General features: G+C 44.9%; 1 protein-coding gene across 10 annotated transcripts in view; it reads right to left on the bottom strand.

The window, feature by feature from the left end:
* LOC310849509 (neural-cadherin-like) overlaps window positions 1-15925 on the bottom strand; it is a 54430-nt gene that overhangs the window by 17162 nt on the left and 21343 nt on the right. For all 10 annotated transcript variants that reach the window (XR_014566945.1, XR_014566946.1, XR_014566947.1 and 7 more), the window contains exons 10-20: window positions 14801-14971; window positions 12817-12989; window positions 12272-12439; window positions 11413-11662; window positions 11185-11312; window positions 9417-9603; window positions 9144-9287; window positions 6860-7143; window positions 4619-6236; window positions 2645-2738; window positions 1158-1342 (exon numbers count right to left, since the gene is read on the bottom strand). Coding sequence is in view for 5 of the 10 variants with exons in the window: in XM_083749741.1 (XP_083605867.1) it covers window positions 1158-1342; window positions 2645-2738; window positions 4619-6236; window positions 6860-7143; window positions 9144-9287; window positions 9417-9603; window positions 11185-11312; window positions 11413-11662; window positions 12272-12439; window positions 12817-12989; window positions 14801-14971 (3402 nt within the window). In the remaining 5 variants the exon portion in view is untranslated. The remainder of the gene's footprint in view (window positions 1-1157; window positions 1343-2644; window positions 2739-4618; window positions 6237-6859; window positions 7144-9143; window positions 9288-9416; window positions 9604-11184; window positions 11313-11412; window positions 11663-12271; window positions 12440-12816; window positions 12990-14800; window positions 14972-15925) is intronic.

A 15925-nucleotide genomic window follows, 5' to 3' on the forward strand; every position in this document is an offset into this window, starting at 1 on the left:
ATGCAGCTTTCTAGTCAAGTGATGTATACAAAAATGCATAAACCAGGGTAATGTTTGCATAAAAGTGCACTCTTATTAGGTAAACTGCTTTGCAGTTTAGACAAAATTGCATACAAACACAAGTATAGAAAAATGTACCCTAAAATGCTGGTGAATTTTTGTAAGAAAGTTTTGTTAAAAAGGAGTGGCAGACCGATTTGAAAATGAGAATGGAAAAAATGGGAACTTGACAGAAATCATAATTGACAGTGTTCCCCATCACTAGTCATGGCAGCATTTGAGGGTGCAGACTGCTCTTCTCCTACTGAACTGGGGGCCAGTTGAGTTAGCTTGTGCTGGAATCCAACCAGGGAAGGTTGCTGAGCAATCACTTTCTGTCTTCTATACCAGGGATGCAAAAGCGTCCTTTGAAGTAACATGCCTGCATTAGCTACTTCAAAGAGGCTTTTGCAAAGGCTTTACGACAGCTGCTCCACTCCAGTTTGTTTGAATGGGTTTGTAAAACTGCTCCCTGAAGCAGCCTTCTTTGCTCTTTAAACATCACTGCAGCAATGTTTACAGGAGAGGGACACCCCTTCAGAGAGCAGCAGCTATGCAGATGCCCTCTCTTCTGCTGCTGTGCAAAGTTAGAGGGGGGACCTGCACTTCAAACTGCAGGCTCTTTTCCTCTCCCTTTTCACAAGATGGCAGCAACCAGGGTGGGGGAGGAAGGTAGTAAATAAAGCCTTCAATTCCCCGTCCGCACGCTTCTCCCTTAAACACATGTGGAGGTTTGAAAGAGAAGCATAAAGGGGGATTTAACTGAAACCCTTTTGTAAACATCCCAGGAAAGCCAAATGGTTCACCTTAAAGTCTCGACAAACAAGGTTTCAAGGGAAAGCATCACTAGATGCCGCTATAATGTCAGGGGGTCCAGAGGTCCAGCCTGCCTTGTCAACACTGGCCCGCCAGAGGTGGGGTTGATATCACTCTTCTGGGCCCTGGGTCAACAACCTTCCACCAAGAGAACAATGATACCCTCATGAACCTGTTACATTGCAACCTTTGATACCCCTGGTCATGAGTCCTTAGTGACTCAGTCGCAGGCCTTGGTGGGCATTCAGGAGTCTCAACAATGTTAACTGATCTCCAGAAGATGCTAACAACTCATCATTTACCTCTTATTCGAATAGATCCTGCATTGTGGGCAGCTTCTTCCTTGATTTCTTTCACAACCACCCTTACAGTGGAGACCACATCAGGCCAGATGCCATCTGTAACTTTCACTCTTATGTCATACGTTCCTGAAGGAGTTCCTTCTTTGATACTTAGTAAGCCAGAATTGTCATTCAGGATAAAATACCTGAGAGGAAGAAACCATTCATGGTATCACCCGATCAAATTGTGGCTAGAGCTCTCTGTTGACTTAAGTGGTGTATAAATTTTATTAAATGAAATAATAACAAATGCTTGCAGTCACATCATCTGCTTGATTTTCATTGCTGTGTTGGCTCGTTGCATTTCATGTGAACTTACCCTCTGGTAAATTTATCTGCTCCCCAGTATAACTGGTTATGCTCGCTTGTTGATCCTTAAAATAAATTTGTCCAGGAGCAGTAAGTGAGAAAGGGTGGTACTCATGCACCTGACCTCCTGGCCAGCAAAGTTACTGCCCTCCTGGAGGGAAAGGAACTAAGCAACCTGTGCTCTGCGGGCCCAGTGGAAAAGCCAATCCAGCATTCCTGCTGTTGTGTCTGCACAGCGTCAACCACTTCACTGCTCCCCCCCCCCCCCCCCCGCTTCTCAGTGAGTGGCAGCACCTCTGCTTCTGGGCAGTGGCACACCACCTTTTGGGGACTCCTGCCCTTCCCAAATCACCTTGAAGTATGAAATTTGCATAGTAGTGCACTGCAAAAACACACATCATCTCTTAAGGACTTTCCTTCTAAACAAACCAAACCTGTGGCCCATACTTGCACCCCTGAAATCTCTCATAGTTTGAAGTCTGGGGTGCACATAATATTAACTTTTTAATAGGTAGATTACATTGTCTTGTGCAAATTGCCCCATAAGTGAAGCATAGGGCCCAGCAACTTATATCTAGAAATCTCCTCAATAGTCTTAATAATGATAGCCGAAAATGTTTTCCTATGTCCACCTTTGCCAACATTTTTAGGTCCACAGACACAATTAGATTTTTGGGCAAGTGGGCACTATGCCTTTGGTTACTCCCCTACCTTAGCAACCTACCTTTAAAACAAAACAAAACCCAGAAATAAAGTGTGCATACATTTCACATTTCTAAGAGCTGGGTAAAAGTCAGATTCAGCAGAATCCATCTGGGCCTTGAAAACACATAGAGCTGAAAGAGGAAGTGGGGAAGAGAGTCCCCTCCTCCAACTTCCTTCTTCAGCTCTATGTTGTTCTTAAGGCAGAAAAAGGAAACCACTCTTAGCACCTTAAGACAAAGGGGGTAATGTGTGCGTTTGTGTGGGTGCTCAGAGGTATCATGTTGGCAACCCTGATTTAGTATGATGTGTGAATGCAGCCCATGTGTTCTGTGAAGCTATACTGCATTAGTTTTCAGAACAGCTACCCGTTTCTGATACTCGACTCTCTCATTAAGAGAGAGCTATTTTCAAAAACATAAAAACTTGACATTTACCTGGGTGCTTTCCCTTCAAAGTGATACGTCTTGTGGTCCCAGTCATCGTTGTCTGGGGCATGAATCTGACCCAATACAGTTGTGGGTAGGATACCTTTCAAAAAGAGAAGAAAAATGGGGGGGGAGAGAGAAGAAAATCTACTACTTACGTAAATGTGAGAAGGCATTCTGCAAGTGTAAAAAATTACTATTCATTTTATTCTCCTATCATGTTTGCTTTTCAACTATTCTGGAAGTAAGTTGTGCTGTTGAGATATCAGTGCAAGATATCAACACCTGCAAGCTGACACACACCTAGGCTGTATGCCTATGAAAACAAAATTTGGGGCAAGAAAACTCTTGTTCCAAGGTGAACCAAGGAAAGTCAAGTTTAGTGAATTGAGACAATCAAGAAAAAATTGCATATGCCTGCTTATAGCAGGCACCTGTTTTAGAAACCCAGGTTTTTTAAGTGAAGGGAATGTCTCAGAAAAGGAAATACGGAGACTCAGAAACCAGCCAGGTAAGGACCATGGGAACTATGCCAAGCTCACCAATCACCAAAATTCTTGTTCAGGCCCCTATGCCACCTGAAGCTTGGACCTAACAATTCCTAGGGAAGAGCAGAGGGACCTGCTTTATGCCTAGTCGGACCACTGCTCTCACTATTCTCTACACTGACTCACCATTGCTCTCCACAATTTCAGACAACAGAAGTCTTTCTCAGCCCTACCTGAAGATGCCAGGGATTGTACCTATGACCTTCTGCATGCAATGCATGAGCTCAACCACTGAGGAATGATCCATGCACTTGGGGAAGGGATGTGCCAGTTCCACCCCCTGCCCCCCCATGTAAAGTCCTCTCACCATCTGGAGTGCCTTTTCAGAAGTTGTAGCATGCTCTGCAGCTGGTGGGGGAAATCAACAAAATACCCTGCAACTTCAAAGTGCTTTCCACACATGGATCATTGGTCCCATATCAGGATTTCAACATGCACTAGAATTAGATCTGTGAAGCAGCCCAGATCCTTCTCTCCTCTAACTCTCGTGGGCCAAATGTGACAGTCAATCAAATTTGACCTGTCAGTCACTTGACAAGACAGTTATGCCAGGTGATGGGGCAATCTTGCAAAGAGCATGGTGTATTGAAACACCACCCATCAGCCGATTATCACACATGATGTCAGGTGTAAAGGGAGGTGGGTGTGGGTTAAGGGAAAACAGCCTCATGGGCCAAATTGGGACCTAATTAGACCCATGAGCAGAAGGTTCCCCAAGCCTGGTTTGCACTCATTCACACTTCTCTTAAAAAGAAGGGCTAAACATATGCTTTATAGTAAGGATAGATAGCCAGAATGCCAAACAACACAGCAGGTGCCAGTCTCTGCTTGCATAACAGCCTGATGGACGTGACAATCACTACTGCCATGTGATTTAAGGGGAAGATTGATGGTACTAGGCAAGCTGTTGGGCATTCGCCAGAACAGACTTTGGAAGACACTGCACGAAGGAACCCATTCAACTTACCTGACTTTCTTTAGTACTATTTTTACTCCTTCCCCCAAATGCACCCAAATTTACAACCTGTAAATCTTTGGGAAGGACTCATCAAGGTAAACCCAATTGGAGATGTAAAGTTGGGAGGGGATTCACCAAGAACCCCTCTGTATGCACCCTAATGATCACCCAAGGTGTTCTGAAACTATGAACAGGGAATGCAGGCCACAAGAATGCAGAATACAGGCATGACCATAGATAGCTTTGTGGCAAGTCACATGCTCTGCATGAAGAAGGTCTCATGTTCAACCCTTGGCATCAGAGTTTCTGGGTTTTTTTGTATTTTTTAAGGATCAGCTGGTGGGAAAAATGAGCTTGAGACTCTGCAGAGCTGCTGCCAGTTTGAGTAGACAATACCAAGGTAGATGTACAAAACATGACCTGGAATAAGGCAGTCTCCTTTAAGCATGGAAGCCAGCTTCATCACCATCAGCTTACCATTGTAGCTGTAGATGAGGCACTCCATGAAGCCAGCAGCATGAGGGTGGTCATTTCGGTCTCCGATATTCACGGTTAATGTGTTGGTTGAGCTCATGGGAGGGCTCCCGCTGTCAGCAATGAGAATCCGCAGTTCAAATACCTTGTGCACCTCCCTGTCAAATGTGTGCAATGCAGTTAGCATTGCACTCCCATTGCTGAAGTCCTGCAAATTAAAATAAGTCACGCTGCCAAAGTCGCTCAATAAGTGAAAGGAGAAAGGCGCCCCGTTTGCTGGGCTGTCCCTGTCCTTAGCGTACAAAAGCGTCGAGGTATCGTTCATCTGGACAATCTGAGGAGAAGGAGTGTTTTCCCAAACTACTGGGTTGTACTGCGCCTCAAACTCGGGTCCGTTGTCGTTTACGTCCTGGAGAGCCACAAGGACTGTGGCACTGCCGCTCAAAGGAGGCTGTCCCATATCTGTAGCGATGACCACGAGTTGGTACTGTGCCACAGTTTCATAATCCAGAAGACCTGCCACAAGGACCCAGCCATCAGTAGCCACAGAGAACTTCCCATTTGGGTCCGACTTATTTAGCAGGCGGTAAGAGAACCGTCCATTCAGCCCAGAATCTAAATCGACAGCAATAACCTGGACGACTTTAGTTCCGAGGGGGACGTCTTCAGCCAGACCTGCTACCTCATAGAATTGTGGGTAAAACAGAGGAGCGTGGTCATTGGAGTCCTCCACGTAGATGACACAGTGAGCTATGCTGGAAAAATCCAGGTCCTCTGCTTTTACGGTCAAGTTAAACACCCTCTCGTGGGGTTTCTCGAAATCTATCCGCTTCCTCAGTCGAATTATACCACGTTTGTCTGCTTTGTCCGTCTCAATAAAGAATTTGTGGTCCTCATCTCCACCTACGATGCTGAAAGCCACCACAGCGTTTTCTCCTTCATCGCCATCAGTAGCTGACACCACAGCAACCTCAGCGCTGAGGCTTGCGCCCTCTGAGACAAAGGCCGTGTAGATCTTTTGCGTGAAGGTTGGCGTGTGGTCATTTACGTCAGTGACCAAAATGGTGGCAGTCCCTGTTCCAGTCAGGCCTCCTCCATCTTTCGCCTCAACCACCACCAGGTACTGGTCTTCTTTCTCCCTGTCTAAGGATCCCAACACAGTGTAGATGGTGCCAGTAGCTGGGTTAACTGAGAAGAGGTTGAGGTTAATCTCGTTTTGGACGTTCTGAATAATACTGTAGGTTAACACGGCATTCTTCCCAGCTCTGGGGTCATCAAGGTCTACCGCCGACATCTCCATGACGGTGGAGTCAGCGGGGGCGTCTTCTGGAATTTGCCCCATAAAGCAACCGTCCGAGGCGCAAAGGAAAAGAGGTGGGTTGTCGTTCACGTCCGTCACGTCAATGATGACGTCGGCGAAGCCTGTTAGACCCTCCCCATCCTCATCCGTAGCAAGAACAAGGAAGCGCCACACGGACCGCTTTTCCCGGTCCAGCTTCTCATTTGCAGTGATCTCGCCTGTGTGCTCACTGATAGTGAACTCCGCTTGGGCACCCTGACCGTGCAAGGAGTAGCGAAGGGCACTCTGGTCAGCTTCCTGATCAGGGTCAATTGCAGAAACCTGAAAGCAAGCACAAAGGTTAAGCACCAAACACCTAAATTTTGGAATTCCCTTCCTAAGGAGACCTGTTGAGTGCCCCCCACGGGTAGTCTTCTGACAACAGATACGTTATTTAGAAAGGTTTTTAGCCATCAAGCTCACCTGGGGTTTTTTCCTGCTGCTTTTAACTGGCTGTTTCATTGATCTGGGTTTTTTTTAAACCTTGTCTTGTACATCGGTTTATATTTGACAATGTTTTGTTTGTTTTATGTTATACTTTGTTTGTTATTAATCACTTTGCACACTATTTTCTGGACAGGCAATGCATACATTGAAATAATAAAAATAAAAGCCCAAACACGACAGCTGTATTGCAACCAGCTGAGATCACTATGAAGTCTGACAGAAACCAAACAACGATGACATGGTGTAAATGTACAGTTAGTATCCAGAAATTCACATTACTTGAATTAGGCTGCAATCCTAAGTGCAAACCCACACTTACTATGGAGAATAAACCCAACAAAGCTCCTCAAAACTGAGTGAATATGCTTTGATTTCAAGCATTGCAGTTCTTCTAAGTTGCTGGAATTTTCCACTAGCGTCATTTGTATAATTTTTAAACCCAGATTTACCCTGCTTACCCGTAAAACAGTTACCGGCAGATCAGTAAGCTCCTCCAAGACACTGCTGTGGTACTCGTCCTGGGAGAAGACAGGGGCTTCATCATTCTTATTGACTACATTGATGATAACAAGGGTGTGGTTCTCCCATTTTCCATCAGAAGCTACCAACTGAAGCTCATAATGCTGTTCTTGTTCATAGTCAAGACACTGGGCAATCAACAGAGTTCCCATCTCAGGTTCCACGTAAAAATCTCCTCGCTCATTTCCTGAAGTGATCTGATATCTGAGCTTGGCGTTAGATCCTAAAAACACGAGGTTGCTACCATATTATCCTTATCACAGCCCGGGAGATCTCTGAGCACTAGGGTCTATCCCAGGGGTCAGCAACCCACGGCTCCGGAGCCGCATGTGGCTCTTTTACACCTTTGCCGCGGCTCCGGGGCAGATACTATCGAGGGGAGGAGGCGCATTGTGCGCCCCGACACTCCCCACTGTGGCGGGCGCTGTACTGGCTGTGACGTCGCATGGGGCGGTGCGTGCGTTAGTCACACACCGTCCCGATGTCACCTTCCCGCCCGCTGTCAGATCAGAGGGCAGTACTCCATCGCCTGTGATGAGTCCAAAGGTAATATTGAACAAATAGCGCTGTTCTGCCGATATGTGAACTCTTTTGGGCCACAGGAAGATGTTGCAATGGTTTTACGGCTCCCTGTTGTTTTTTCTTTGGAAACGGCTCCAAGTGGCTCTTTTTGTCTTAAAGGTTGCAGACCCCTGGTCTATCCCAACATTACTTTCAGAAGAATTTTTTAAAAAAACAAGAAAATTTTAGATCCAGGCTTAGTGTTGCTTAAGAGTAGACCCATTGAAATCAACTGACTTAAGAGCCATGTGGTTCAATGGGTCTACTCTCAGTATGACTAAGGCAGGCATAGGCAAACTTGGCCCTCCAGATATTTTGGGACTACAACTCCCATGATCCCTAGCTAATGACCTGTGGTCAGGGATGATGGGAATTGTAGTCCCAAAATATCTGGAGGGTTGAGTTTGCCTGGACTAAGGCTTCAGTTGGTTCTAACCAAGCAGCCTGGACTAAGGCTTCAGTTCTAACCCCACTAACTTAGAAGTAAGCCCAGCTGAATTCAATAGGGCTTAGTTCTGAGTAGACAAGGTTAGGATTGCATCGTATGCTTGGATCCAATCCAAAATGTAGAAGGGTCATGCATGCCTACTTCTAAAGTAAACTGTATGTATAGCAAGACTCTGACGTGAATCCAGAGGCTAGGTACCTCTCTCTTATGTCATTATTATTACTTTGCATTTTATTATAATGCTGTAGGCATAAAGACCAAACAACAGAAAACTGTCCCAATTTATGAGTCATGTACAAATACGAACTGCTACTGACACGACAGTGCAATATATTCTGTAAAAAGAGAATAGCACCATAAAGAGTATATGGCTTCCAAATATGTACAGCAAGTGCTGTTAAGTGTCTTTGTGTATTATGGTCAGAAATATACAAAATAAAGTTTCATCCCCAGTGGCACAGAAGGTTTGTAGTTTCTTCCCGCCTTGCAGAACTTGTGCATTGTGTGTAATCTTTTCTGAGACTGCAACTGTCCAGACATTTTAATACCAAGCAGCAATATTTAGACTTTCCAAAGCTTTCCACCTTTGGACTACAGTTCGTTAACGGCAATTAGCAAAAAATGCAGTAAGTCCTCCAATTTAATAGCAGCGTTTTGCCCTATAAATAACAATTCCAGCACGAAAATAACAAGTCCCTTTGTTATTTTAACCAACTCTTGATGGGCGTCAGTCCAAAATTATGATCCATCCTATTTAAATTAAAAAACCTTGGGAATGTAAGAGTGCCAGGCAAAGATACTAACACAAGTGAGATATTAGCCAAAAGCTTTTAGCTTAGCTATATTCTAACTCAAAAGGTCCTCGTCTACTTTCCTTTTTTTTAAAAAAGGGGGGGGGTATAATTAGCTTATGAGAAATGCTTTAAAAAATTATCACGGTTCTCTTTACAGAACATTAAGAAAGGTCTGAATAAAGCTAGTTTCCAAATAGTCGTATTTTGAAAAGTACATGACATGCAATTTTTGCCATTACTGTTTTATTCCACATTCTATAAACCTGTTCCTGTACCATATATAGAAAAAGCTCCTTTGAAGACAGGACAGCTGTCACCTCATCTTCTGGAACAGCCTGCCATAGTCTCAATACTGCTTCCAGATTAGAGAGGTTTCAGTCAAGACTGTACAACACATAAAATAAACCTGTGTTTGTGTACCTTCATCTTTGTCAGCAGCTGTTGCCGTCAAAAATGCATACCCAACATCCTCGTCTTCATCTATATTAATTTCATACACCGAATGCAGGAAAGCAGGGGCATTGTCATTTATGTCGCTAATTAAAATCCTCACATACGCCGTATCTGAAAAGCAAATAATCAGCTATTTGGCTTTGGAGGCTCAGGCGACCACAACGGCAGCACATCATTCTGAACCCTCTTTTGACCCACAGGAACCTCTATATGTTCTTTTTTAAACCCACTGAGGTTTACCTGTGTTAGGCTGCCCATATAAACCAGGCCTGGCTGATTCAGAAGAATCCTGGGAATGAACTTCAATCAAGTAAGATCCTCTCTTCTCTCTGTCAAAAGATGCCTGGGTAGAAATGACTCCCAACTTGGAATCAATGTTGAAGTATTGGTAATCTTCACTAGCGTCCTTCAGTATTGAATAGTGGACCTGCAATTGAAGAACATAGGAGTGGGCTTTATACTCTATCCCAGCTTCGTAACAACTCAGAAACAGGAACACAACCACTCTCAAGACATCTAACTTAGTTCAGCTCCAAGGCCATAAATATTCGACAGTCACAGACCTATGCCATTTGTAGCACTTACAGAAAGTTAGGTAATAGAAAGGTCTGTGTAGCCATAGTATAGCCACAAATATGTGGACTGTGGTTTTCTACCCTCTAGGAGCAGCCTTTCTCAACCTGTGGGTCCCCAGATACTATTGGACTACAACTCCCATCATCCCTAGCTAGCAAGGCCAGAGCTCAGGGATGATGGGAGTTGTAGTCCAACAACATCTGGGGACCCACAGGTTGAGAACTGCTGCTCTACAGTTTGAACAGCTGTGAGGACTTGCCACAGAGGGCATGACCTTTGAAGCAAGTCAACGACTGAACAATTCAGGACTCTCACCGATTGCTGCAATTTAGATTCACACACTGGTCTTTAAATCTTTGCATTGGAGAATCTGGCATTCCTATGTTTGTGAATCTGCTGTTGGTTGCCGTTGATTATTGAGTAATGTGAGAACGGCTTCAAGGTCTGAGGCTGCCCTCAGCAAAGTGTCTTCTGGAGTCCTCTCATGCCAATAAGCCCTGCAGACGGCAACAACACTTCTGCTATCAAATCTGAGTAGCATAAAGTCCCTGTTTTAATTTGCCACAATGTCCCTGAGTAATGCGACCTCAGAGGCATCGTGGGAAGTTAAAATGGAGGCTCACAGGCCCATCCACTCAGCACAAAGTGGGGGGGGGAGTGTCAGCACAGTCGTCCAAGGGTCCCCTACAATACACTAACATGAGGTCAAGAGTAAGCGATCATTTCAGGCTCTAGCCAGAGTTAATCTATTTCTCCCATGAAAAGAAGAGGGTGAGAAAGGGGAAAGGAAGGACAGAGAGAGACAGAAGGGAAGGACAGAGACAGGGAAAGAGATGGTCTCACCCACTGCCAGCATGCAGCCCTTAACAAATTACCCCTGAGAAGAATGCAACCTTTGGCATTAAATAATAATTCTTCCATTTTGGTCTTAAATGATGTACAGTCTACACAAGTGCTTTAATGCATATTGGCATCCACATATTTTAACACATGCAAGAGATGGCATGTGCCGCCAGTTGAAAAGAATATGTATACTGTAACTTCCTGCTTCAGGAGGCTATTACAGTCAAACCTCGGTTTTTGAACGTCTTGGCTGCCGAACATTTCAGAAGCCAAACGCTGAAAACCTGGAAGTGAATGCTTCTATTTTCGAACGCGCCTCGGAAGTTGAACAGGTGCATTTTTCATTATTTTTTCCCCCACTGACTTTCCAGCCAACCCACTGATCCTCGGTTTTCGAACGTTTCGGAAGTCGAACGGACTTCCGGAACGGATTACATTAGAAAACCGAGGTTCCACTGCAGTACAAAAAGTTAGGTTCTTGAGTCTCTGAGCAAGACTTTGCTGACCACCACCCAGAAAGTTTGGGGATACAGAATCGCATGTTGCATTTTCTCACTCGTTATCAGTAAAGGGAAAGGTAACAACGAACCTCTCCGTGGAGTCCCGAGTCTGAATCCGTAGCAAGAACCTGCACAACAGAGGTACCAACCACTGCTCCCTCAGGTACAGAAACCTCGTAAGTAGAAGATGTGAAGAACGGGACGTTATCATTGACGTCTGCGGAACAAAAAGGCAGATTTAGCAATACATGGTTCGCTGACATCAAGTACTTGGAATTTCAGTTTGATATGCCGATATTAATAAACGGATAACCAACCTGTGACATTAACACAAACCGTGGTGAAAGATGCCAATGGAATTGTAGCTACATTCTGAGCCTTGATAGTCAGTGCAAAGAACTTGGTGGTCTCAAAGTCAAGAGGTTCAGCAACCAGAAGTGAAGCAGACCCATCTGCTCTGTTTGGTTTGAGGTAGAAGCGGACAGGCATGTTTGTCTCCGGGACCTGGCCCTCCTCCAGGGTATAGGTAACCCTTGGGTCACCAAGTGGGGACGTTGCTTTGATAGTCTAGGAACAGGAATAACCAGGAACACCATTCAGTGGGGAGATGCATTTACATGGGCCTCCTTGATTCTTAAGAATCGAAATGCAGATGATACTATTGCGGCCAACGGCCCACGGCATCAGAGATCTGCTTTTCTGGTAATAATAACCAACCCTCAAATTCTGCAGATGTTTTGGAACACACCTCACATTAGCCCCAGTCAGCAAAACTGGTGGTCGGGGATGATGGGAATTGTACTTCAAAATGTCTGGAAAGCCTGGGGAAGGATGTTCAAATTACTGCCATGCACATTTCACACAGGAATCCACACCCAAGGAAGAACAGAAATGAGCTGTGGAGCAATAGGAGCCAATTCTTCTTAAAACAAAAAAAAAATCATCAGAAATGCAGACATATGGATTCATTTGTGGATACAGAATTTCAGAACAATTAGGGGAGGGACCATGACTCACAGAGAAGAACCATGTACACCATCTTGAGCTCCTTGGAGGAAAAGTGAGATACTAATAGTCCCACTCTATTTTGTGCCCAGTTCTGGGCACCACTCAGTGTAAACCAACTTCCTTTTATCCTGAAACAAATACGTTTCCAATTTTATTTTTAAAGCATACCACTATCTTGGTGTCTCGAATCGTGCTCTCCGGGATCGTGACCGAATAGGCACTTTTCTCCCACTGCGGCGACTGATTAAGTGTGTTCGTTACAGTGACGGTCAGTTCCACCGTGCTGCTCCGGTTCCCTCCATCTGTGGCCACGACGTATCTTGTGATCTGAAACGTCTGCAAAAGAATTTTTAGCAGCCGTTCACCAAAACACAAATGCTTGTTTGCTAGAACAAAGGCTGAAAAAAAGCAGGTGCAGCAAGTATTCCTCCTGCCAGATTATATTCTGTAAGCTAGAGCTTTCCAAATTTTTCATGCCGGTGACATACTTTTAAAGACATGCATCATTTCGCGACAGAGCAGTTCAGTTTTAGCAGCAAACCGGAGGTTAAACTGACCCCTTTCCAGCTCTGGGAGGAGCATGGAGAGCGGTCATGTGACACACCTACACACTGAGCCAACACACTAATGTGTCACGGCACACAGTTTGGAAAGCACACAGCACACAGTTTGGAAAGCACAGCACACACGGCACACAGTTTGCAGAAGCATACCTGGGAGATTACGAGATTCACGTACACCCAGCCTGTGCTGGGGCTGACTTGGAAGTATTCTGGCTCCTGCGGCAACATGGAGTACGTGATGGCGGCGTTTACCCCCTGGTCATCATCATGAGCTGCAGCATGGAGGAAACTTGTCCCCACTGGAGTGTCTTCACGAAGGAAGTCTTTGGAAAGATGGAAGCACAGAGTTCATTCTAAATATGCCCTGGCCTAGTAAAAGTGGCATTTCAGTGATGGCAATCACGGCACATAAAAATGCAAGGAAGGCCCTGCCGGATCTAGTCCAGCATCCTCTATCTTAGTGGCCAACCAGATGCCTCTTTAAGAAGCACAGAAGCAGGACATGATGACAATAACCTCTTCCTGCTCTTTCTCCCCAATGGACGTCTACTCAGAGGCATTGTTGCCTCTGATCCTGGAAGCAATATTTAGCCCAGTGACAACTTGTGCCTGATGTGGCTGGTAAGGCAGGAGGCAAGGGACCAACGGTAGGTGGAGCCAGAGGCAACAACAGGTAAAGCTACCCTTTGACTGACTGTATGTAAGAAGGCAGGCAGGTAGGGGCTGGCTAAGGACAGAATGAGGTTGGTGGGGCAGAGTCCAACTTGACCTAATGGATTAACATCTGCGGACAGCCACAGGGGGGTCATTTTGGACTCACAGCTGCCCATGGAGATGTAGGCCAATTCTGTGTCCAGGGCAGCCGCCTACCAGCTCCATTTGGTACGCCGAAGGAGACCCTACCTGTTTGTGCACTGCCTCGCCAGAGTGCTACACGCTCTGATTGTCTCCCACTTGGACTACTGCAATGCGCTCTACGTGGGGCTACCTTTGAAGGTGACTCGGAAGCTACCACTAATCCAGAACGTGGCAGCTAGACTGGTGAGTGGGAGCAACCGCCAGGACCATAGAACACCAGTCCTAAAGGATCTACATTGGCTCCCTGTATGTTTCCAAGCACAATTCAAAGTGTTGGCGCTGACCTTTAAAGCCCTAAATATACCTGAAGGAGTGTCTCCACCCCCAGACACTGAGATCCAGCTCTGAGGGCCTTCTGGTGGTTCCCTTACTGTGAGAAGTGAAGTTACAGGGAACCAGGCAGAGGGCCTTCTGGGTAGTGGCACCCACCCTGTGGAATGCTCTCCCATCAGATGTCAAGGAGATGAGTAACTATTTAACCTTTAGAAGACATCTGAAGGCAGCCCTGTATAGAGACTTTTTTAATGTTTGATGTTTTATTGTTTTTATATTTTGCTGGAAGCCATCCAGAGTGGCTGGGGCAACCTAGTCAGATGGACAGCATATAAATAATAAAATTAAGATGGTGTTTATTTACTTCCCAGCTTTCTTTCATCTTGGAACCTAAAGCAGCATACATTTTCTTCCTAACAAGTAACCCACCTAGGCCAGTGACCAGAAATGTACATTTCCCCATACAAAGCAGTCTTCACATAGCTTTAGTATAGCTGGCTTCTGCACTGCTGCTCACACAGGTGAGGTGATTATAAGCCACAGTCAGAGATGTTGCAGAATTCCAATAAAAACAGAAGCGGAAATTGCCAACATTCACTCAATCGCCCCGTGCCAAGAATGGAAATCAATCCATTGAATACAATTGGAATTTGCTTCTGCACCCCCCCCCGCCCCCATTTGCAAATGATACGTAACACAAACAATATGTATTTCATGATGCTATCCCCCTTCCCATTTGCCTTGCATTTCTTATACAATGAAATGAATGGCCTTTGAACTGGAACAAATGGTGTGGAATAACGTAATGATAACTTTTTCCCAGAAACTGAAATGCAGTGGAACGGAAACATTGCTGCATGTGATGAACATGGGTTTGAAAGGAAATTTATGCCATCTTAAAGCCCTACAGAGAAGGAATCTAACTGAAGGCTTCTGGGCGCAACACACAGTTCGCAAACTTAAATCAACTCTCACAGTGCAACAACAGTTTGTGCCTACTCACATTGATAGCGGCTGTTCTCGAACTTTGGATCGTTGTCATTCATATCAGCAATGAAGATGGTGATTTGACACACTCCAATCAGTGGCTCCTGAGCTTGATCTGTTGCCGTCACAGAGAGCGTATACTCCTTCTGTTTCTCTCGGTCAAAACGCCGAGTCGAAACGATAACACCTAAACAGACACATTACTATCAAAGAGTCAGCAGGATCACCGCTGGCTTTAATCAGACGTTTTCACAAGTCTGCAGCAACTCACTCCCACCGTTCAGGCTTAATAAAAGCTTATCCCTTGTAATGTTTGCCTGCACAGAGAATCTCCCTTTTTCTTCCACTCTGCAATTTATTTTTGTTGTGTCTCACAAAATAGCTTAGATGGTATACAAACATTTACTGAAGAAATTGCCCAACTCCCAATGTGTTTTGACCCAATTTCTCTCTTCTTCAGGGTAAAGGGCTATTTAAAAGAAATAATGTAACTACAGAATGCATCATGAGCTTCTGCTGAAATAAGCAGAAGATGAGTAGTCAGCTTGAAATGCATCAAGAGTCTGAAAACAAAAATTCAGTAAATACTTGTGCACCCAAATAATTTTTCATCATTATTTAGAAGCACAATACCATGAGGCTTGAAATAAGTACAAGGATATACACTTAAAAGCAAGTGACAGTAGACCAACAACCAGTTTAGATGAAGAAAAACTATTTCCAATGGGATTGGCAGGGAGGAGAGGGGTATTTAAACCCCCCCATCACCCCTTCAAATGGTTCATCTCCATTTAAATTTGAGGATATAATTTATTGCTTTATTTCATAACAATAGTTTATAGACAATTTCCCATCCAAGGGCCCTGCAGCATTTATAGCAAGCACTAAAATGTTAAAAAAAAATGTATGCAAAATAAAATGAATACAGTGGTACTTCGGGTTACATACACTTCAGGTTACAGACTCTGCTAACCCAGAAATAATACCTCAGTTTAAGAACTTTGCTTCAGGATGAGAACAGAAATCACACGGCGGCGGCGCAGCAGCAGCGGGAGGCCCCATTAGCTAAAGTGGTGCTTCAGGTTAAGAACAGTTTCAGGTTAAGAACGGACCTCCAAAACGAATTAAGTACGTAACCAGA

The sequence above is a fragment of the Podarcis gaigeae genome, assembly GCF_964106915.1.
Source record: "Podarcis gaigeae genome assembly, chromosome: 7".
In the NCBI taxonomy this organism is placed as follows: Eukaryota; Metazoa; Chordata; class Lepidosauria; order Squamata; family Lacertidae; genus Podarcis; species Podarcis gaigeae.